Raw genomic sequence first — 22,614 nt, 5'->3', positions numbered from 1 at the left:
CTGATCAGAACTGGAGAACTCCTTTTAGTAATTTATAATCTTGGCTCACAATCCCTGAAAACAGAAAATCCCCCCCCAAAAAAAGCTTCAGCTACATGTGAACAACACAAGCACACGCATGGGGTCATCGACTGAGGTCATCCTGAGTTTAAATACAAAAACATTTAGAGCCGAAGAAGCCAAATGTTTTCACGAAGAAGAGGAAGAGGAGAGGGAGCGCCGCACTGTGCTCGCAGAATTTGAGGAGTGTCTTGGGGTGGGGATTGGGGGGTGGGGGGTGAGAGGGGGGGGCTTACTGTCTTCCTGCAGCCTTCATCAGAGGCCAAACAAAGTCGGTATGAATCATAGGTGAGATATACGGTCGCTGACGTAAAGCGCCTGTCAATCTCTCGGCACTGCAGACATCAGAACGGCAAAAGATGAACGAGCAGCCAGACGTCAGGTCTGCCTGTTTACTGATAACACACGGACACAATCCATTCACGGCCTGAACACACACACACACACACACACACACACACACACACACACACCAACGTCTGAAACCGAAGCTCCAGATATTTGAGCTTCCAGAGCTGTGACTCTTTTCTGATTGGGCCTTAAATCAGTTGTTGAAGTGAGAAATCTTAAACTCGGTCAGCAGTGAAAACAAAAGAACTCAGAGAAGCAACAAAAACATTTTAAGAAATAAATGTTTCTTTTTTTTCTGTTCTGTTAGAAATGTTGTGAATTTGAAATTTCCTCTGGGTCATACATGTTTGTATGTAACATTACATGATAATATTAAAAATGACTGAAGAAGAAAAAAAAGATGAGGAAGAGGAATGAAAAAAAAACATGTAAATGAAGAGGTTAAATATTGTCTACTCTGTGGTGAATTTGTCTCCCTCTGCTACTCTGAATTTGGTCTTTATACTCTGGCGCCCCCTAGTGTCTGACTGTGAGTCTGTACAGGGACATTAACCCTTACCGTAAAAAGAGAGGGCAAAGGTCAAGAAACGGAATGAATGTAAAAAGTGAACACATGAATTAATGCCTCATGTAAATCTTTGTGTTCACTGCTGACAGCTGCAGTACACCGTATGGCCACTAGGTGATTCTTTTGTTTGTTTTTGGAGGAGTTACCAGAAGTTAAAAAACAAACAACCCCAAACAACTTCTACATGAATGTGATCCTCGAGGTGTCTGCCTCTCAGAAGAGCGTCCTTCCTGCTGCTGTAACGGATTAAATTCAGACGTTTGATTATAATTTATCGATGAGGAAGGTTTCTTTCTTTCTCATGTCATCTTGGATATTTTGGTTGTTTCTTTGGTCCTTTTTTCCCCAAATTGTTCAGTGAATTAAGAAAACCAAATAGAGGACATTGCATCAAGTCACAAAAATAAATGTGAATCATAGTTAGGCCATCACTGGTGAGCTGAAGGCTGCTGACCAGCTGCACCAGTGAGAGTGAGAGTGGGCGGGTGGGGTGGGGTGATGCATGTGGGGGCACGTAGCAGTGTCCCTGTCATGGACAGGTCCAGGCTGCACAACAAGAGCGAAGACAAGGCAGTCTTTGTGGTCCTGATATGAATCTGAATGTTTCTACATCGGCCTCACGGAGGATATCTGAGTCAACAAAGGCGATCTCCAAGAGGAAATACGGGCCCCCGCACTGAGAGGGGACAGACACATGGGGGGGGGGGGTCTAACCCAGGAGTGAGCAGGCTGCAGAGCCAGGCACCCTGGAGATCACCGCTGGTTGAGAGGGGCCTTCTGTGTTTTGTTTGGTTTTTTTCCCACCACATGGCTGACATGCTTCACCATGACCTTCAGTCCTTCAGGAAATAATTCACATTAATGTTTGTGATAAAACGTTTTCACACACAAGTGGTCGGCACAAATCTATTTGGCTTTCAAACTAGAAAAAGAAAATAATGTTTCCGTCTTTTATACCTAAACTGAGGCAGAACGCTGACCCCAGTGCACTCTAAGTATTATATATACTGGTGATTCGTTTGGCTCTTTGCGTGGCTTTATTGTATGTTTCTGCTTTTTGTGACAGCAGCCATTTAATTTGGATAAAGCTCGTCGTAGCAGAGAAGGGTTCGAGTTTAATGTCATTGTAAGGCGGCTGCGTTTGGCATTTAGCTGACTGAGCGCAGAGCCAGATCCATCAGATGAGTACTTTGGGGTATTGAGTTTTTATTTAACATGCCACAACCTTCAACAGATGGTCTATAGATAAGCACAAGATTATGCACGACTTCACAAAAGAGGATTTTGTGGGGGGGAAAAAAAGTGAATAGAAGAGGAATATTTTGCAGCCATCCTGCATGCTCTGACGCAGGCTGGCAGAGTCTTGAGTGGGAGGGGTTCAGCGGGGTGTGTACCCCCCATATGAGTAATCACAGATGCCGGGCACAGTCGGTGGAAGGAAGCGCCCAGCTCTCCTTCCGTGATCGCCGGTGGGAAACTCGGCTTAGTGCGTGGGCCCAAAAAGATGCAGAGCCAACAACCGTGATGCAAACAGGTCACATCTTCAAGCACAAAACAAACCTGAGGGAGCCATGAAGCATGCTGGAGCTTATACGGAGGTCAATTCACTCAAGTTTCCAAAAAAAATTAGCTGCACTTGAATCCAACCGAAGAGATTAGTGCAATACCTAAATCTGGTCAGCTCACTCCAATCTGTTTGTCCCGTTTTCCTCGACACACCATCCCTCCCCTCCCCTCCCTCCCATACACACATACATCTGTCTCAATGGACCACATGAATTCTTGTTCGATGTTTAAACGAATGTTGCTGAAGAACTGAGCGAATAAAAGCTTCAAATTGTGATTTTTACCACTCGCACGTTTTTGTTTGGAAAGAGAAGATGACAGTAGGATTCATTAGAAAAATAACTCCCTGATATTTAACAGAAAAATAGTTCATGATCAAATAATAATCACGAATGCTTTACCTTAATATCATGCTGTAAAGACAACTCGACACATCTCGTGCTCATGTCGTTCAGCGTTCCCGTCGTTGCGGCACGACTCCGAGCTCGAAGGTGATTCTGTTCTTGGCCTCGAACTTGTTACGCCTGTCGTGAGTTTGCAGGAATTAAAGCAGCCACACTGCTGATCGAGGCATTTCAAAAGCTGTCTCTCAAAGAAGAGAAAAGTTTGAATTTCACATCGAAAGAAGAGATGAAGCAGCGTTTTTCATCGACACGCTTCAGAGCCGAAGGTGAAGTGTAATCTTCATGAATGAGACAGATCTTAGTATATATTTGTTTTTGTTTACCTTCCAAAGATCTCACAACCAAGTGAAAACTTTTCACAGAGTTACTGTGATCCTCCCCGACAGATTGAATTAAAGCTCACATCTCCTCCTCTTCATCGAGTGTAAATAAGTGTCAGAGCTCCTCTTCATCATGTGTGTGAAGTGTGTTGTTGTAAATCCACTCTGATCCTGTATTTGATCATGTCTATAAACCCCTCTATTTCAGCCCTGCTCAGAACAGGCTGTTTCTGTGTCTGTAGCTTTAAATATGTAAATGAGCTGTCTGACCACGCCCCCTCTCTGGAACAAAATAACTAACAGACCACAGTGATTGAAAAAGAAGCAAAGACACTTTATCTAGAAACACAAAATGATCCAAAGAGTCACAGAGCCGTGGAAACTGACAACACGGAAATGTGCAAATGAGTTCAGAACAGACGCAAAGTGAAGAAGACACAAAATGTCAAGGAAAAAAAAGACAAAAGACAGACACAGCCACTCCACAGAGACACAACGTTGCTACTGTTCGATGCAAAGTGGCGACAAACAGACAAATCAACCAGTCGGAGGTCCATCATGACCAAAGAGTCAAACAGAAAACCTACGTAGAGGCATGAAATGACCATAAAGTCAAGCTAATGAGGCGCAGAATTTCTGAAAGTTCTGCAGAACAGCGACAGTGAGACACAGAGAAGCAAAGAGATGCAAAACAGTCACAAGGAGACACACATATCATTCATTCAATTCATGTGGTGTCATGTGGTACATATGGTCACTTTTCAGTGCTCCACACTCCAGCAGAACAACACTTCCTGGTTCCTAGTCACATGCCTCTGGACAAACCAATCAAGGACCTGGATGATTCGGCGTGTATGAGGGAGAAACAGAGGTGGACTCAGCAGATTGTCGTCACCGTTTGACACAATGTGGGTGCAACGCTGAGGCTGATGACGTGTTCTGCTCGCCATCATAGAAAAAATAAAATGTACTTTTACTAGCTTACGACGTTAAGCAACCTGAGAGCTCACAGGGTTAAATCAGACCCCCCATCTTTAGTCAACAGGTGCATACATGGACACAACCCAAAAGCTCCAAGTGGAAACATTCTGTGTTCAATCAATGAGGAAGTGCAGAAAACTGTAGTTCCTCCAGTGTCCACTAGAGGCTGGCTCCAAAAGCCCGGAAGTCCTACACACCCAAATTAAAATGTCAATTTTGATGCATGAATAAACACGTTAACAGCCTGGTATAAAAACCTTTCCTTCAAATCAGGGATAGCATGAAATTCATTGATAAACTCCCACAATGCTTTTCAATTAATGTACTCAACCTTCCAACAAAGGGACTGGAAACTGTCTTCAAAATCCACATTCCTGAATCAACAGGTCCTCCTTTGTCTGAGCGGAAAAAGCAGCCATGCTGCAAACCTATAACTGAGTTTAACCAGCTTCTGTTTAACTCTGATGTCACAGTTTGTATTTAATGTACTTCCGTCTGCAGCTGAAAATAAAAATATGTTCTGCAACCAAACCTAATGTCACACTAATGTCACTCCACCGAGGATGGGAGATTATAAAAAGGTAATCCGCAGCAATACTGAAGATTGTTTTCTCGGGATAAAAACACTTATTTTAGAGGAGAGGTGATTGCAACATGGGTGCATGCATTGGTTTAATATGCCGTGGATTTACAGAGGTCATGCAGCAGCTATAGGCATTATCGAGCCTGTGTAAACTTGCCGTTTCTACTCTCACGTGCTCTGTAGAAATATCCGAAGATGAAGGAATCCATCAAACAGTCCCTTCAGATGTCACACAGCTGCATCCTGGCAACAATCTAACTTTCACACTGTTTTTTTCTGAGGATGACTCTTACCGTGGTCGCTGCCTCCTGCAGACGGAGATTCCTCGAAGTCCTGGTCGTCAGGACTTTTCCGTTTCTTCGACATTTGCTGCTCCCTGTTCGCGAGATGGATCTATCCACGAGACACCTTCAACCAGCGGGATATACAACACATAAAACAGTCTGCGTGAGGCGAGAAGAGAAAGGCGAATAAATCTCAATCCCATTCATTCAGAGCTCTTCTCAGTTGGTCCTCTTTCCAGCGGGCTGGGTGCGCAAAGTTACCATAAGGTGGCCAGCCGGGCATCTGGAGACGAAGCGAGGCATGGAGCTGGTCTCCCCTTGACTCCCGGACAAGAAGTGTCTCCACCGACTGTCCGGGGCTTATGTCTCTTCATAGATGAGGAATATTTGCAGCTGAAGTGCTTTGTCGATCACGTGCGGCGCGCGGATTATGATGAACGCCGCTCAAATGGAAATTACGCACTCGAAGCAACTTGTTGATCCACGTGCTGATGAATGAAAAAAAAGTGGTTTTCGTCAGTCCGGGTGTTTGTTTGCAAGTCAATTTCGATTCTCAAACGTTGTATGGGGCCGCTCTCTCCTGAATGTAGCTCTGCGACGTCAAAGTCTAATCAGGCGGGGATGACGCACAGCCGACACAACGGGAACTCTTGGGTATCTTGACGCGTAGTGTAAACGGGGATTATCTGGAGGAGGCCCGCCCGCTAAAGCGCACCAAAGCATGTGTCCTTTTGGCTGCGCACTAAATTGCGGGTGGTAAATGCGCTCTTGCAACATCTGTGAGTGAGCAGGGGGATTCCTCCCCGGAGTGAAACTGGAGTCAATGTAACACAGAAGCGTTTGAACAGCATCAGTCCAGCGACGAGCAGAAAACACACTCTGCAAGTCTGAAATTCTTCTTGCGCAAAAGCTCCCGGATCCACACGCCAGAGAAACACGAAGCGAACAAGCGCGCATTGTTGTGCTTTGCTTTCACTTCAGTAATGTGCGGGACGGATGGAGCCACAGGGCAACTTGAGAATAAGCTGTGAATAAATGCAGCAAGAGTGGCGGCGTTGCGTTTACTAGGAGAGGAGGCAATGACGCCACCGCTCTGGCTTTTACAACTTGCTTGTTGGTTTGTTTTCCCCTCCGGAGGACTCAGCTCTGAATGCCAGAGAATTAAAAAAAAAAAAAAAAAAAAAATCAAAACTATTATTTTTAATGTGCTGCTCATAGAGGACTGTGGGTGCTCGGGGAGGTTTAAGTGCTGTATACAGTTTGATACATAAGTGCTCAAATCTGCTTAAATTATTGCTGACTTCCATTGTCTTTTGAGGAAAGTGGATGCCTAACACACAGACACACACACACACACACACACACACACACACACACACACCCTCCACCTCTCTTTATTCTATGCTGATTTATTTATGAACAGGGGATCATATTCCATTTACTACATCTGGTTTAGATTTCCAGAGTGGCACCTTTTGTGTTTCTCCAGAATGTGTCACATGAATGTCAGAGCGAATATATCTGATATTAAAAAGCTGCTTTTGTGTGCGTCTGTGCGCACATCCGTGGCAAAGAGCTACAGCTGCATTCATGCCAGTGACGCTGGCATTTCGTGGTATTTTCTGAAGGCAAACATCTCTCTCTCTCTCTCTCTCTCTCTCTCTCTCTCTCCCCCTCCCGCCCCCCATTCACTGCAGCTACTGACGTCAAGACATGCTTGCGTCAATGCTCCCTGCTTTGACAGAGAGCTTTTTTTCATAGGAATCATAATGGGATTATTAGGCTTAGAGAAATACCCTGCCTTCATAGCTTTTTTAGATTTGTTTGATACATGTCCCATTATCTTTTTTTTTTTTTGCTCTTAATATTATTCCCCATAATAAGAAAATGATATATAATTGGCTCTTTCAGCCTATCACAAGGACTGGAGGATTGCATATTATTTCACAATGATGATGATGCTTTTCCTCGAAATAGTTTGTGTAACGGCGTAAACCTTGAAAGAACATTTAAGGTTCCTACATCTATTATTCATAACGTGCAGAGACAAACGCACGCTGGATAGACTCCTGCATGCACAAAGATAAAGAAAATAGTCCCTCTTTTTTTGATGATCACCAGAATGAGTGTGTATTGAACGGTTGTTTTCTTCACAACAGGCCGTGTAGCGTGCACACATGGTGGCACATGAATGTGCAGACGGTGGGTTGACAGTGAGATGCTCGGAGACATCAGTGAAGCAGTCAGTTGTGTATTTGATTTGGCGGATTAGATGTCTGTTCCTTCCTGTTGCTGCTTGTACAACGGGGCAGGATGTCATGATGTCCTTACACACTGACCTTGATCTTCTGGGCTCAATGGGCTCTTGTGCGTGTCGACTGGCCTCACATAATGCCTGTCTTTACACTTTCTCTGCTCAGCTGCTCTGCAGATACACACACACACACACACACACACGCCGCTGCGTTTATATCTTGTGTTTCAAAAAAAAGACCTCCCAAAGGCCCCTAAAGAGAGATTCAGATCAGATCGTGGTTTTACAATGAAATCCTTCGTGTCACATTTTCTTCCTAATTCTCTCGAGCTATACGGAAGTCTTCAGTGGACATTCATTCATGCATTTTGTTATATTGCTCCATGTCAGGTTGTTTTTTTCACGACCTTGTTGTGTTATTTATGTCGTTATCTCGGGACAACATTGCTGGTTCTCCTGTGATGATGGGTAAACTGAATATACAGTGAATGTGTATATGACATGGACGTATAGTCTCAACATCTCCAGCCATTGGTTACTGAAGGAGTGTTTAAAGGCCAACGGTGGTTGGGTTACACTGTAAATAATTTACCTATTTGACCTCTTAAACGAAGTCATGTGACCAGGTGGTCACATGTTTCAAAAAGGAAGGACTCTGTTGTAGTTCTTACCTCCTGTGTAAACTACGAGAGTCTGTGTGTGTCTGTGTGTGTGAGTGTGTGTGTGTGTGTAAAGGTTCAAGTAGAGAAGTCTTGTCATTGTTCCTTTGCAGCATTATTCCCGTGTCGCTTTGTCAAAAAAAAACAATAATATAGTTTTACAATAATAAAACAATAACAATAATATATACTCAAAAGCATCCCACAATGCATTGCTGACTACAGTTCTTAACTGTTTTAGATCAAAATAAAATTAGCCGTAAATTAGCCGTATTTACTGAAAGTGGAGGCGAGGACGTGGAGCTGTTTGTCTTTACTTACTTGGGAGTAAACTTCCTTCACTTCACTCCCTGAGAAGAAATACAAAAACTAACACAAAATCAAAGGATACAAAGTCAATAGATCCTTCATACACCTTGCTTCAGATCCTGTCAGCTGGCTTCATCTGAATCTGTCCTACCTGCCGTTCAAGCTGTTTAAATATCAGTGCAGCAGCGTCCTGGTCCGAGTCTATAAATAACAGGGAGGCTGCGTCAAACCCCAGACTGATGCCAACTGTTTGGAGCAGGATTATCTGTACATATAATCGATTTACAGCGCGGCAAACTTTCCGTCATCACCTGCTGCAGCTCAGAAACTTTGTGGAGTCACGTGAGGTCACTGAAGACTTCATAGGGTGACGTGAATCCAGCGTCCCGTTGACTTTGAATATCTCTAAACGAGAAGCCTGCGAGGAGGAAGCTGAGGAGTTTTCACGTTTCACAGGAAGCGGGTTTGATGAGTTCAGAGAGTATTTTCCACCTCAGCTGATTCCCCTGATGCAAATATGTCCCCATTAAAGCCTCTGAGGCTTTCTTTCTTTTTTTATTGCAATTCACAATCTGCAAAGTGCAAATAAATGTTCACAACTAGAAATCTAGTCAAGGGTTCGATCCCCAGCTGCAGCAACACCCTGACATCTACACGCAGTCTGAAGGTCTGTGCAAAACACAAAACAAGTTTTTAAAGTTTGGGAAAGTAAGATACGTTTTTTTGGTGATCGGTTGAATCATAAACATTTTTTTTATTTCCAAAAGGAAAAGCGGTCACAGACTTGATGTTCTTTTATCCACTGTTTGAGGTTTGTGTTGAAGGTTGCATGTGTTTGTGAGTCTCTTATGGTGAGGATGTTCCAGTATTTTCTTCCTTTGACCGACAGAACAGAAGGTCGTGCGTCTGCGTCGGACCTCACAGCGGCGCTGCTGCGATCCCACTGGCAGACTTCAGCTTTACAAAGTCCTTCAGAGGAGGAGGAGCATTAAAAACATGCATTTTTAATGACTGTCCCTTTAAGTCGACAGCGCTGTCTAATGTTCTGAATATGAACTGCAGTACAGATTTTAAACACTAGGGGGCGCACAGTTACGTACTGCTCCTTTAACAGTGAACTGAAGCAGATTTGGTGATTTTGTGGCGTCGACATTTCACGAAAATTAGCTTCATCCAACAACAACAAATAAACTTGTGTTGAAGTTGGGTTGAAATGAGTTCATCATAGAGAGCAGTGTGATGTGCAGACGTCACGTCGACGGCCTCTGATAGATCCACCAGAGAGACCTCAGCATGGTTTTAATGATACGGAGAGTTGTGCATCATTGATCTTTACACTCTAAATCTATTTAACATAACATCTCCAACATTGTGGTACAGAACAATATTTACAGCCTCAGAGTGTTTCATCATTTACACTATACACAGCGTCTCTAATCATTTTATCTTACTGCTGGGGACATCACGCAGTTACGCTTAATATAAGCGAGCTCGAAAACATAATAAAAACATTGAACATAAGTGTGTTCATCGCGTTTGTTTAAAAACTCAAAGTCAAGGTGTCTTTTCGATCCGGATGAAATCTGAAAAACAAACACGGGCGTCTTGTGGGTTGATCGTCCCTTTAACTCGAGGCAGATGAAACATCCTCTGAAATCCAACAGGCACATTTCCATCAGAGGGAGGGAGGAGTCACCGGGGTCCAGACTGACGGCAGGCGCCCGTGTGTGGACGTGTCATACTGAGCTGTGTCATGCACCTCTGTGCCTGTGCCGCCGCCGTCGTACATGGGAGAGCCAGAGGAGGGCGCTGTGGCTGAGTGGCTCAGGCTCGGGTAGTGGCTGCTCGACCCTCGGAGGAACTGGGAGCTCAGGCTGCTGTTCTGGGACACGGGAGTCAGGGGCGAGTTACTCACAGACCACAGGCTGCTGTACTGACTGCACAGAGACAGGGAGAGGCATGAAGGGGGACAGTTTATACTTATACTTATACTTATTCACTTCCTGGACAGATAGCCTGTCAGTGTTGGTCTTGAACCGGTCCCGATTTAAAATTCAGAGTCAGCCCAGTCTAAGACCGGGACAAGACTGAAACGAGACCTTCCAAACATGGTCTCCGGGTGAGTGACTCACGTTTAATTTGCATAAAAAAAAGGAGAAACACAAACCTGGAGTTGGTACCAGAGGCTGGATTGTGGCTCGAGGGCATCATGCTGGAGTGTGTCGACATCTGCAGACCGGACCAGTTCTCGTGACCCGAGAGCATCGAGAGACAGGCGGACGAGTTATCGGAGTAACCAACTGCAACACAGAAACACAACATGGCTTTATCACAAATAAGTTTTGTGTATCGGAAGAATAATCCCACGCTAAATACTGCAATATTCTGCTGCTTCGTGTTTTTCCCACCACTAGAATATTCTCTCCAAACATTCCTCCGCATGATGCCCGAGCGTTTACTGCTCTGTGGCTCCACTCACACAAAAGCCAGAGGAATGCAAGACATCCCACGCTCAGCCACATTTTGTTTGACTTTCTTGTTAAAAGCTGGGCAGGAAGTAGTGAAACTCTTGGACGCGTGAAGGAGCTGGACACTCACTGGGCGAGGCGGTCCGGTGGCTGTAAGGACTGCTGTAGGGGACGGAGCGGTGGTTCCTCAGGGTGGAGTAGCGCTCACAGCCGTGGGACGGAGAGAGGGAGATGGGGTTCATGTACTGGCTGTGAGGGCTGGCAGGAGGGCAGAGAGACGCTGAACCCGGGTGGAACCAGCCACCTACTGACGTCACAGAGGAGGAGACGTGTGATCAAGACGTCTGAGCTTTCAAGCTGAGAAACTAATAAAACATGCATAAGAACACTAACATTGAGAGTATGCTGACTGCTGGTTTTCGTTGGCCTCTTCTCTCAGCTCTTTGCTGTCACCTCTGAAAAATATAAAACGATTACATTCTGAAATCACACAGAAGTTAAAACACATGTTTGATGTGAACACTTCACTCACCTGTCCTTCGCGTCGAGGAAAGCCTTCGCAAAAGGGTTGTACTTTATTTTGAGAGAAGTTACCTGAAATCAAAAACAAAACATAAACAACAAAACACTTTTAGTTTACCATCAATCAGACTGACAAAACAACAGATACGGCTTCTGAGCGTGTTGCTGGCCAGGTTAATGTTCACACTCAAACACCTTCTCGACTTCTCAGAAAGTAAAAGCCTCACGTGGACAGAGAGCAGAGCATCTGGGACTTGCATGGTTTAATGTTACAGCACCGATATGATTGTATCACCACGCCACATACACAAAAACAACTAAATAACCTGTAGAGGTTGTTGACATGCAGGCAACTAAATGCTAAAATATCCGTGCGTAAATTACGCACAATTACGCAGAGATTCTGCGCGCACGTGACGCATTCTTTCCCTGATTATTAAAATAAATATGAAGGGTTTTTTTCCCCACCTCTTCGTTTTGATACGCTGTCACTGCAATGAACTGTGTCTCCGGGAACGAGTGGCTGGTGATCATCCTCCTCGGGCCTCCAACACGGACTATGTGGATGCGTGGCTCGTACTTGTGTAAGGAGTTCAGCATGATCTGAGAACAAGAGATGTGAGGATTTCAACCCGATTCTCTGACAAGTTACAGCCCATAATATGTAAACGAAAAGGCAGGTACTGCACAATGTGAACAACATGGACCAATCACGTCGCTCCGTACCTGGCCTCCTCCGTTCAGCTTATTGGTGAGTTTGACTTTACTGAAGGAGACGGGAGCTTTCATCCAGTGCGCCCCGAAGTTTGGAGAGTCCGGGTGGATGTACACACAGCTGGGAGTCTGAGGTTCAGGTTTACCCCCGGGGATCCACTCCCCGTTCACGTATTTCCACCTGTGGTTGTCTGCAGAGACGAAGTCCAGCAGGATCGAATACATGGCGTTTGGGTCCAGTCCGGACACGTTCACTTTAAGCACCGGAAACATGCGCCTTCATTTTTTACAAAACAAAAGAAAATAAAAAAAAGTAACCAAAGATGCAATCGAAATGGCTTCAATTAAGCAAAAACAACTTCGAAAAACTCGATTTCAAAATATAATATAAATAAATAGGAGACATAAAAAGTTGCAAAACAAAGATATAAACTCACACTAAAGCCATAAGTCTCCAAATGAATGTATGTAAAGTTATTCTCCACTTAACAAGGGCATAAAAACAGAATAATTCCTCTCAGCTCACCTGCCGTTTTTTGTTACAATCATTTCATTGGTGAGATCTTTAAATCTGTGCCAAAGCTCGCTCTCATCCAGAGACACTTTGAGCTCCCTCTCCGTGGGGTCTCCCTTCTCGCTGCCGGCCTGGAGCTCACTCTCCACGGCGCTGAGGAGGTGGTCCACCCGCTGCTCACTGTCCTTCCCCGGACACTCTCCGGCGCCTGAGCTCATCCTGTCCAACAGCTCCAGGGTGGAAAAGTAAGAATCCCAGATTTAACCGATCAGAATGAATCTCCTTCTGAGTTTTAAGCCGCTTCAAAAGTCTCCACAAAGAGACTCTGGAAGACCTCCTTCATATATAGTCCGGAGAGGAGCTCCATGTCAGGATGTGTGTTCGGAGCAGAGGTGGTTGGCTCATCCTCTCTTTGATCTTTGCGGGCTTTGCTCCCATTGGATGACAGCAGCCATACCACCGAGGTCCACAGGATGACAGAGTTTTGAATGAAGCACTTTAACCTACTTTATGACATCAACCTGTAAATACTGACACTTCGATCAAAGCCACACCTGGAGACAGAGCAGCGCAGCACACTGAACTACAATGACACTAAAGACTGAACTTTAAATCTTCATTTACTCTCTATTCATACGTTGATTTTACCTTTAGCACTTTGCTGTTGGGTTTGCACTAAAGCCAAGAGTCAGACTCTGATGGATGGATAGATAGAGGAAGAATGGATGAATGCATGGACAGATTTCCAACCATCAGGATGGTTAGAAATCAGAGAGAAATGAACTCAACAGCAGAATGGACCATAATTCACCTGAAATAATTAATATATTAATTATTAATTATTATATTAATATGAAATATTTAAATCTGAATAAATCTACTGGAGAAAGTCCATGAAGTAACAAACGTCTTTAGGATGAATAAATGATAAGATCAATTATATAAATATTTGTAAAAGTAAACTCTATAGTCCAGATTTTAACAGAATTTTATTGAAATCATTTAATACAAAGCTTTAAGAACTGTTGAAGGAATTAAAAACGATGGCTTCTTTTGTGTAACCATTTTAAAACTATTACTTCAGAAACGCCGACACATACTTTTATAGTTTACACCAAGAAGCCTCTTTTAAAGCCGAGTCCAGAAACAGCTCAAGTTTAAAACATCCTGCAGTTCCTGGAGTGTCCACTAGAGGCTGGCTGCAGTTCCTGGAGTGTCCACTAGAGGCTGGCTGCAGCAGCACAGGAAGTCACATACACACCCATTCAAAAAGCCTGTTTTTACAGCAGACATGAACATGTTTACAGCCTGCTTCAAAAAACCAAATAGGTGTGATTAGCTCACGTCTCCATCCACACACACTGTACGGGGTGGGGGGAATGTTTTGATGACTCAGCAGTTTTGATTGGATGAAGGATCAGAGTTATTCACAATAAGGCGTGTCGCTCTTCATCCGGAGGGTCGAGGCCGCCTTCAGCTCCAGATCTCGGCCTGTTAGCAGGTTCACCTTGAGTTAAAGCATCAAAACACGCCGTCAGTAACCAAGACGTGACATCACTGCGTCCACGTCCGTGTTTATATACAGAAGAGTCGATATGAATGTAATGCTAAAGAGCAGCTGAGCTCTGGTGTCACCTCCTCAGTCATCTACGTAGTTTCTCCAAAGCGTAACTCCACGCTCAGTTATCTGAAAAGAAGCGAAAACTACTCAGGCTCTTAAATTCAATCTAATCAACAAACAGGAAGAGAATCTGAGGAAGCGTTTACCTCGACACTCTTCTGTCGACGTAAGTCTTCGATGGATAACGGATCAGGAGGTTTTCGACAGCGTGCCGCTGTCACACAGACGGGACTCTCAGAACGTTTGTGACCGCTGGAAACACAAAGTGAGGAGAGGTCAAAGATCAGAGTCATCCTGCTCCAGCTGCACCCTGGATGAGGATCGGTACCCGAACAGAAGGGTAACCAAAAAGTAGGACGGTACAGATCCTTTATTTTGGTAGCATTCCCAACCTTCGATGTGATGACACCAATAATGAACCGAACCGACCCGGACCTGGGCTTTTGTGTGTGCTGTGCTTTGAGTACAGTTAAAGGCGGCGTGACGGCGTTCAGAGAGAACACATGATTCTCTGTGGTCGATTCAGAAAAGTACAATAAAAACTCACCTGAGCGAGGTCTTCCTGCTCGGCTGTTTGGGAGACGCAGGTCGGCTCTTTTGGACGCTTCCTGTTTGCTTCGTGGTGCGAAGGCGCGGCACGTTGGTTTGGTTGGTCTTCCCATGTTTGGAGCCTTTTCCTGGAAGCATCTGTGGAAGAACGACAATAATAACGACTCAAACTGATAACTTACAGCAGGTTGACTCGCAGCGAGCGGTTGCCATGGAGGCGTCCAAAGACAAAACAAACGTTTTAAAAGCAGAAGGTTTGTGACAGCTACGTGCTAGCTGCCACAGTGCTCCGTGCTGTTGTGTTGTGTTGTGTTGTGGCTGGTTTGTGTTACTAACCGGATCTCCTCCTCGCTCCTCCTGCCAGCTCGGTGAGTCTGCCTCCCTGTCCAGGAGTCTGGACGCAGCGTTCGCAGCAAGCAGAGAAAAACAAACCTCCCTCAGTTTAAAGAGGATTTGAAAGACTGTCCAATATGCTTTTGACCCCCCTCCCCCCTCCTCCTCCTGAATGTTGCTAAACAGCTTTAAAACAGAGTCAAACTCAAAAAAGGAAGTTGTTCATTGATCCTTTGGGTCTTCACCTCTGTGAGAACGCCATGTTGCTTAAACAAAGAGCATGCATTCGTCTCAGCCGTGTTGAGTAAATCTCGGCCTTCCTGCTCTTCTTGGGAATCTCTGGGATAATCTGTGGTGAGAAGAAGCAGGTGGCAGGTAAGAGAAGTCCCCTCTGTGGTTCTGTACTGCCTCTAAAAGAGTCTTTTTTTTTTTTTTTTTTACCACATTTGGCCCCGTGCTCTGAAGGCTCCTCATGAAGTCCAGCTGCAGAGATGCAAAAGTTGGAGTTTTCATCTGCGGGTGGCACACATCACATTCATGTCTCATTTCCTTTTCTGTTTATCAGTTTGTTATTTAAAACAGAGAGAGAGAGAGGGAGAGAGAGAGCGAGACCTCCCCTTGTATACGAGCTGAGGTAGCAGTGGTGTAAAAGTCAGAGGTGTCACAGCCAGCGTCGTTTCCCACAGTCCTCGTGTCCCGTTTGGCGCCTCTCTCTCTTCCTCTAACACCCGGCACAGCGCTAACTGTCACACCGGGCCACTTCCTGGTGTGAGGCCGCAGCACTGTGGATTCATGTTATTGATCTCTACTGGCTCATTCCCTCCTCTGTCTGCAGGTGCAGCTCCAATAAACTCCCTTTGATCGCCAATGTTTCAGGGACTTCAGTTTTTAACAATTTCCTACAACTTACTTTTCTTAATGCGAAACAAAAAAATGTTCAACTTGTGTTTTTGATTTTTTTTTCACCTAACAGTCTAATAATAAGTCCCCCCTTTGTTAAGACGTATTATGCATCAGTCTGACCCTGAACAAAGCGGACTCAGACTGGACGGTTGTTTGGTCCACACCAGGGTTTGATTGACAGCTTTCACAGCAGCTCAGAGCTGCACGAACGTGCCAAACAGACAAACATTCAAACAGGCTAAATGTGAAAGCAGCCTTAAATATCAGAGTACTTCTGACACCTGTGGTTGTTGTCTCCTGACCTCAGCACTGCTCCTTCACTTCTTAAAGATGTCAGCGGGGGCGACAGGCCTCTCCTGGACAATCTGTGCTGTGCTGACTTATTCTCCTGCGTGCCTGCCGGTGTTTGCCTTCCCCTTCTCTCCCTCCAGCCGGGCTCGGCCTCTGTTTGCTCAGGCCGGGTTTTTTTTACACCGAGGTGAGAGTAAAAATGAGTCCTGCATGCCCGTCTGTATACGCTCACCTGCCTGCCTCTCAGCTGACCTCTGACCTCTCCGTTTAAACTTGAAAAAAATAAGGCCTTTATGCCTCTGAAATGTTACTCAAATATCTACTCAAATATTTCAAGAAGTCCAAAAGGTTTTTATTGTACTATGAGGAGGTAAATACCACTCTAAGAGCTGCAGAGTTTCATATTCATGAGGTGAATCTCTTTAGCCGGAGACTCTTTTGTTGCATGATCATGAGACAGCTAAGACTGATGCTCAGAGAGTAAAGATGCTGCTGGCTGTCAGTGTGTGTGTGTGTGCATGTTGCTGTGTGTGTGCATGTTGCTGTGTGTGTGTGCATGTTGCTGTGTGTGTGTGTGTGTGTGTGTGTGTGTGTGTGTGCATGTTGCTGTGTGTGTGTGTGTGTGTGTGTGTGTGTGTGTGTGTGTGTGCATGTTGCTGTGTGGGTGTGCATGTTGCTGTGTGTGTGTGTGTGTGTGTGTGTGTGTGTGTGTGTGTGCATGTTGCTGTGTGTGTGCATGTTGCTGTGTGGGTGTGCATGTTGCTGTGTGTGTGTGTGTGTGTGTGTGTGTGCATGTTGCTGTGGGTGTGTGCATGTTGCTGTGGGTGTGTGCATGTTGCTGTGTGTGTGTGCATGTTGCTGTGTGTGTGTGTGTGTGTGTGCATGTTGCTGTGTGTGTGTGTGTGTGTGTGTGTGTGTGTGTGTGTGTGTGTGTGCATGTTGCTGTGTGTGTGTGTGTGTGTGTGTGTGTGTGTGTGTGTGTGTGTGTGCATGTTGCTGTGTGTGTGTGTGTGTGTGTGTGTGTGTGTGTGTGTGTGTGTGTGTGCATGTTGCTGTGTGTGTGTGTGCATGTTGCTGTGGGTGTGTGTGCATGTTGCTGTGGGTGTGTGTGCATGTTGCTGTGTGTGTGTGTGTGTGTGTGTGTGTGTGTGTGTGTGTGTGTGTGTGTGTGTGTGTGTGTGTGTGTGTGTGTGTGCATGTTGCTGTGGGTGTGTGTGCATGTTGCTGTGTGTGTGTGTGGGTGTGTGCATGTTGCTGTGTGTGTGTGTGTGTGTGCATGTTGCTGTGTGTGTGTGTGCATGTTGCTGTGTGTGTGTGTGCATGTTGCTGTGGGTGTGTGTGCATGTTGCTGTGGGTGTGTGTGCATGTTGCTGTGGGTGTGTGTGCATGTTGCTGTGGGTGTGTTTGCCTGTGTGGTTCCTGCTCCTGTGGTTTTGACACCAACCTCGGGAAACATCGGCTCACATCCGTCCTTCTCCTGGTTTCCGTCCCTTGAACCCGGCTCTCGGTGTGATAACCTACACGCACACATTGAAAGATGAGCTGCAGACAGCGTGCATGAATCAAACTGTAAGCTCACTGGTAGAGACCGAGGGAATCCGTCCTGTGTCCTGCACACTAAATGTCTTGTTGTTAATATATTCTTAATGACGTGCTACTTCTCAAGAGCAGCCATGGTGTGCTGCAGCTCACACCCGGTGACACTGCACACTCGGATGACAACACACTTTGTCTGCTGGGTGCAAACTGTGTCTGTGCAGCGAGAAGGCGTTTACTCACAGCGGGGTGCAGACAAACCCGTCCAGCTGTGTGCAGGTGTGCAATATGAGCGCTGACATGTTGACAGCTGATTGAGCTGAAGTCCCGTCTCTACAGTTCAATCTGAGAACATTTACAGGTTTATGAATGTTGGTTTTTTATTTTCTTTAACTTTTAACTGAAAGGTTTTTTTCTTAACTTGGACTGAAAGTTGTTGTTGTTGCATAAACAATTGTTCTATTTGTTGTTGTAATAGTTGTAGTTTCTGTTATGGTTGTTGTTGTGTTGTTATTGTTATTATAACAGTTGTTGATGTAACACACGTTGTCATTAGAGTTGTTGTCGTTGTTTTTAATGGTCAGCAGAACTGATATCCTAAAAAAATACCCCAAAAATAAAAACATGTTCCCCTCCCTGCAGTGACGCTGTCGAGTTATAGAACTGTTCCGGTCTCGTTCTGCAGACCTGCACTGCACACGTGTGAAATTCAACATGTTGGAGAGACCATGAGCAGATGGCCACAGAGATAGAAAATGACGGCCTCAACTGTCCCATAAATCACAGCAGCTAATAACAGGCGTAAAAATAACCAGCGAGGGGACAGATTGGATGAATTGGCTCCTGAAAACATAAACAAGGACTCTGCAGACGGCCTCGTTTGGCTTCATCTTTAATTGCTTTTATTTTGGGTGCTTCTTCTAGAGGTGGGGAATGTGTCCATGCAGGAGGGGGGCGGGGCTCTCTGTGGAGCGGTGAGATTTCACACGAGAGCAGGACCTGAGCCGATGTATAGCAGCCTGGTACTAACAGCGTCCATGCTGCTTCTAAACGCCGTCCAGCTCTAATTAACGAGGAGGCGGACATCAGCCGACACCGTGCTGTTAGACGTTCACCACATGTTAACACATAATACTGACACATTAGTCACCATCCAGACTTTTTACTCTGCACTAATTACGCTAATACGCTAATTACTCCAAATACTCAGTGAGTGTGTTCTTCTTCTACACGAGGGGAGGAGCCAACCGTCCCGTCCATGTAAACACAGCCTGACAACAACACAGCCAGCAGGACTCCAGCTTCTCCCTCACTGCAGACAGTCAGGACTCACACACTGATGATGAGTTATGATTTACTGATGTGTAAAATGTTGAGCTTTCTGCCTTTTGAGGTGAAGCTGAAGTGGAAGTTATATCTTTAATAGTCTGAAAACAAACTGAAGAAGCGTGGAAGCAGGTCAGAGTTTGTGTGGAAGCTCGTGAAGCTTAAAGTGGGAAGAAACCAAACCAAGCATTTGTGTGTGTGTGTGTGTGTGTGTGTGTGCTCGCAGCGCTGGCCTGAAGTGACAGCACCAGTGTTGAGTCTCTCTTCTGGTGGATATCATTAGAGCGTTTTCTCTGACATGTTTGTGAGGGTGAGAGCGAGCATCGGAGGAGGAGGAGGAGGAGGAGGAGGAGCAGGAGGAGGAGGAGGAGGAGCAGGAGTTTGGTCGTCTCACTTCGTCTCTCTGCTCCGGGAGAGTCCACAGTAAACAAGCCTGCAGTGGAGTGGGTGTTTGTTCTTTTAAAGAAGTGCAAACAGAGGCTCAGAGTTTAAGACCTGAGGCGTCTGCAGCTGATGCTCACATAAAGACCAGCTGTGGAAGCTCTCCTTGGTGTGTGCGTGAAGAAATCCATCCATCCATCATCCACACCGCCTGATTACAACGGAGAGAAGCCACGCCATGCACGGGGGAGAGAACATGCAAACTCCACACTGGGATTCGAACCAGGCACCCAACCACTGTCCCCACTGTACAGCGGCGTGAAGAAACCGTCCCAGAAATGTAACCCCGCCTGAAACAACAGAATACCCCGAGAATATGCAATGTGCTCGTCTTGATCCGTGAGGCGAACAAACACACCACGCCTCTGAATGGACTCATTAAAGGAGACATACAGATGTTAAAATAAAGATCGAATATTGGTTTCTTAAGGTCACAAATAAAGTTAAAACACAGTTTAAAAAGTATGAAAACATTTAAATATATATGAGAGTTACTGTTGTTTTGGGCTTTTTATTCCTTTATTTAGAGACAGTGGATGGAGTTAGAAGTCTGGGAGGGAGAGAGAGTGGGGAAAAAGGAGCCACAGGTCAGATTGGAAGCTGCACCGTCTCCGTGAGGAAGCAGAGCCTCGGGTCCATGAGGTGTGAGCAGGCGACTGGCCCCATGAGTGTTAACTTTATGAGTGACCTTAAGAGGAAGACGAGTGAGCTCTAAGTAGAAGAACAATAAAAACACAAAGTGCTCACTCCTCACCTGAAGTCTGAAATCTTCTCCTCACGTCTCGTTTCTTCAGCAGTGCAGGGTCGCTCCTCTGATGTCATCGAACCGGCCGCTGGTCTGCTCTCCAGCACTGTCAGCATGACATCAACACACACAGAGCTTAGCATGTAGCTTAGCATGCAACGCGCTCCTGAAGAAGGTCTTCAGAGCAGCATGATGAACTGTCACTCAACTCGTTCTCCTCACAGCCTGCAGACTCCTCTGCAGCTGCCACGGCTGACCTCTGAACTCGATGCTGCTGTAGAAGTCCTCCAGCTCGTGGTGAGTCTGCAGACACCCTCGCTCGGCGAGCTGCCTCTGGAGGTCAAAGATCTCAGGAGAGAAACACAAACATTCAACATTTTTAACCCGGACTGAGTGAAGGAAAGAATTACCTGTTTCCATTTCTTACAATAGATAACCTCCAAGATTATTAAACATGTCCCGCCTCTGCAGGAAGAGACGGTTTTGATTGTTTCCTGCAGTTGAAGTCCTACTCGATTGACCCCGCCCTTATTCAGACTGAACGTGACGCCTGATTTGATGGTTGATTTCTCTCTCGTCTTTCTGCAAAAACTCCTCCAAGTGTGACGAAGTTGCTTTATTGTTAAAACTCTTCAGAGCTTGGATAAAAACCTACCAGGTAGAAGCAGCTTTTAGGGAGGGGCCTCAGGTACGAGTCGTCGTGCTGCAGCTTTGAGAAGGTCAACTTCTTCACTTTCTGAGAGAAGGAGAGAGGCAGACAGTGAGAGACGGAGCTGTGGAAGCAGAGCACACAGAACAAATGAGAAGCAAACACACAGCCACAGGAAGCCATTAACTGCACCAAGGACCAATTAGGCCCCAGCAGGTGTCCCTGCCTCTGCCTGCTTTGGTCCTGCCTCCGCTCTGCGTCTGTGCCGGAGTCTCGGAGGAAACAACGGGGACTTTCATTTGTTTAGCAATTCGAAGCAAAAGATTCTGACTGGAGCGCCTCTAAAGTCCTTTATGGTGCTCTCTTTGTCCCCCCGCCAAGTGCGAGTCATTAGAGAGGACAATTACATCCTCCTGAAGAGGGGGGGGGGGGGGGGGGGGGGGGGGGGGGGGGGGGTAAGACAGGATCTCTCTCATGTTAGACCCCCTCTATGCAGGAGCCTCCTGGAAGCTTATTGATCTTTTCACACCTGCTCAGAACAGAGACGAGACAGGCGGCCAAAATCAGCTGCAGAGGAAGAGGAAGAGGAAGAGGAAGAGGAGTGACGCTCAAAGTTTCAGGTGTGAGAATGTGAAGGACGCATGTGTCCGGATGATGTGCATGCTACCTGAGGTTAAAAGGAGAAGGTGAAGCGGTTGTGGTTGAATCAGGGAGGATGAGATGAGGACGGACAGCTGAGGTTCAAAGTTGAATTTTACCTCGTGTACTTTGAATTGAACTGGAGGTTTGTGTAAATGACCAGTTCGAAGCATGATGGTATGATGTTATGAAGAGAGTCATAACATCATACCATTCACAGAACATGAGCTTCCTGAAGTCAGAGGCTGTGTTCTGTCACACACACATAAATAGATGACTGTCTAGACTCCGCCCCCTTTGCTCTCATTGGGCCTGTCTGCACGCCGGTGTCTTGTTGTTCTCTTTCCAGGTGCTCAGAGTTTACATGTGGGCGGATCTCTCTCTCTCTCTCTCTCTCTCTCTCTCTCTCTCTCTCTCTACATGTTCACATTAGTAAACAAATACATATGTGATAGTTTCAGTTTTATAAACCTCAGCATGTTTATCCTCCATCCCTCTTTGTCCTGCCGCTCTGAGTCACGTGATAAGACACCTTGATCCGAGCAGCAGCATGGTTCCAGTTCTGGCAGTAATAAAGACATGATGTGATGTGTATACCTTGTGATGAGTGTCTGGGGACTTTGCTCTGGCTGTGTCACGTCTCTGCTGCAGCTGTGATCTCTGTGAGAGGACTTTGTGTTGGAGCAGGGAGGCGTAGCGTCGACAGAGAGCGTCTCTGAGCCGGTGCATGTTCCAGTAGGCCTCTAGGTGGCGCTGGAGGATAAACAGAGAACACGACGCGCACCAACAAATGGAGGAGGCAGAAAAACGGAGACAGAAAGCAGATGAGATGATGAAAGATGGGGAGGAGATTAAAGGCTTGATTATGGATTAACGTGTTTTCTGAACGTGTCTCTGATGACGTCATGAGCAGAAGAAGTGTCTCAGTGACTTTGAAAGTGTTGATGCAGAGTTCATGAACCTGCTCCAGCTGAGCCTGACGCCGGGCCTCGGCCTCCTGTTCTGGATCTGGACCCTGGCCTCC

The 22,614-nt window shown here is 45.9% G+C and overlaps 2 protein-coding genes and 1 long non-coding RNA gene across 4 annotated transcripts in view; 1 reads left to right on the top strand and 2 right to left on the bottom strand.

Moving 5' to 3' along the window:
• Window positions 1-5,237, bottom strand: part of pde10a (phosphodiesterase 10A) — a 63,553-nt gene extending 58,316 nt beyond the window's left edge. For both annotated transcript variants that reach the window (XM_079363456.1, XM_079363457.1), the window contains exon 1: window positions 5,127-5,237. In XM_079363456.1, coding sequence (XP_079219582.1) covers window positions 5,127-5,199 — 73 coding nt within the window. In that variant the 5' untranslated portion in view covers window positions 5,200-5,237. The remainder of the gene's footprint in view (window positions 1-5,126) is intronic.
• Window positions 1-22,614, top strand: part of LOC306836407 — a 124,030-nt gene that overhangs the window by 55,596 nt on the left and 45,820 nt on the right. The window lies entirely within an intron of this gene.
• Window positions 9,791-22,607, bottom strand: LOC306836399 (T-box transcription factor T-like). Its single transcript, XM_079363455.1, has 19 exons — window positions 22,552-22,607; window positions 22,188-22,343; window positions 20,958-21,038; window positions 20,512-20,650; window positions 20,312-20,408; window positions 17,699-17,771; window positions 15,502-15,573; window positions 15,306-15,409; window positions 15,064-15,121; window positions 14,726-14,865; window positions 14,325-14,430; window positions 12,570-12,787; window positions 12,056-12,320; window positions 11,798-11,932; window positions 11,340-11,401; window positions 11,201-11,262; window positions 10,938-11,114; window positions 10,507-10,639; window positions 9,791-10,276 (listed from the first exon to the last, which is right to left on the bottom strand). Exons 2-19 carry the CDS (start codon window positions 22,317-22,319, stop codon window positions 10,015-10,017), a joined length of 2,316 nt encoding a protein of 771 aa, XP_079219581.1. The 5' UTR covers window positions 22,320-22,343; window positions 22,552-22,607; the 3' UTR covers window positions 9,791-10,014.

This window comes from Symphodus melops (assembly GCF_947650265.1).
Source record: "Symphodus melops genome assembly, chromosome: 15".
NCBI lineage: Eukaryota > Metazoa > Chordata > Actinopteri > Labriformes > Labridae > Symphodus > Symphodus melops.
The sequence above is the reverse complement of the archived record's forward strand: the minus strand, read 5'-3'. Positions and strand labels throughout refer to the sequence as shown.

Excerpts from the sequence above, each read along its gene's own strand:
- LOC306836399 (XM_079363455.1), bottom strand. The coding sequence starts at position 22,319 with ATGCACCGGCTCAGAGACGCTCTCTGTCGACGCTACGCCTCCCTGCTC. Across the intron at positions 14,866-15,063 it reads AGGAGCGAGGAGGAGATCCG|ATGCTTCCAGGAAAAGGCTC; the intron begins GTTAGTAACACA and ends GTTCTTCCACAG. Across the intron at positions 12,321-12,569 it reads ATTGTAACAAAAAACGGCAG|GCGCATGTTTCCGGTGCTTA; the intron begins GTGAGCTGAGAG and ends TAAAAAATGAAG.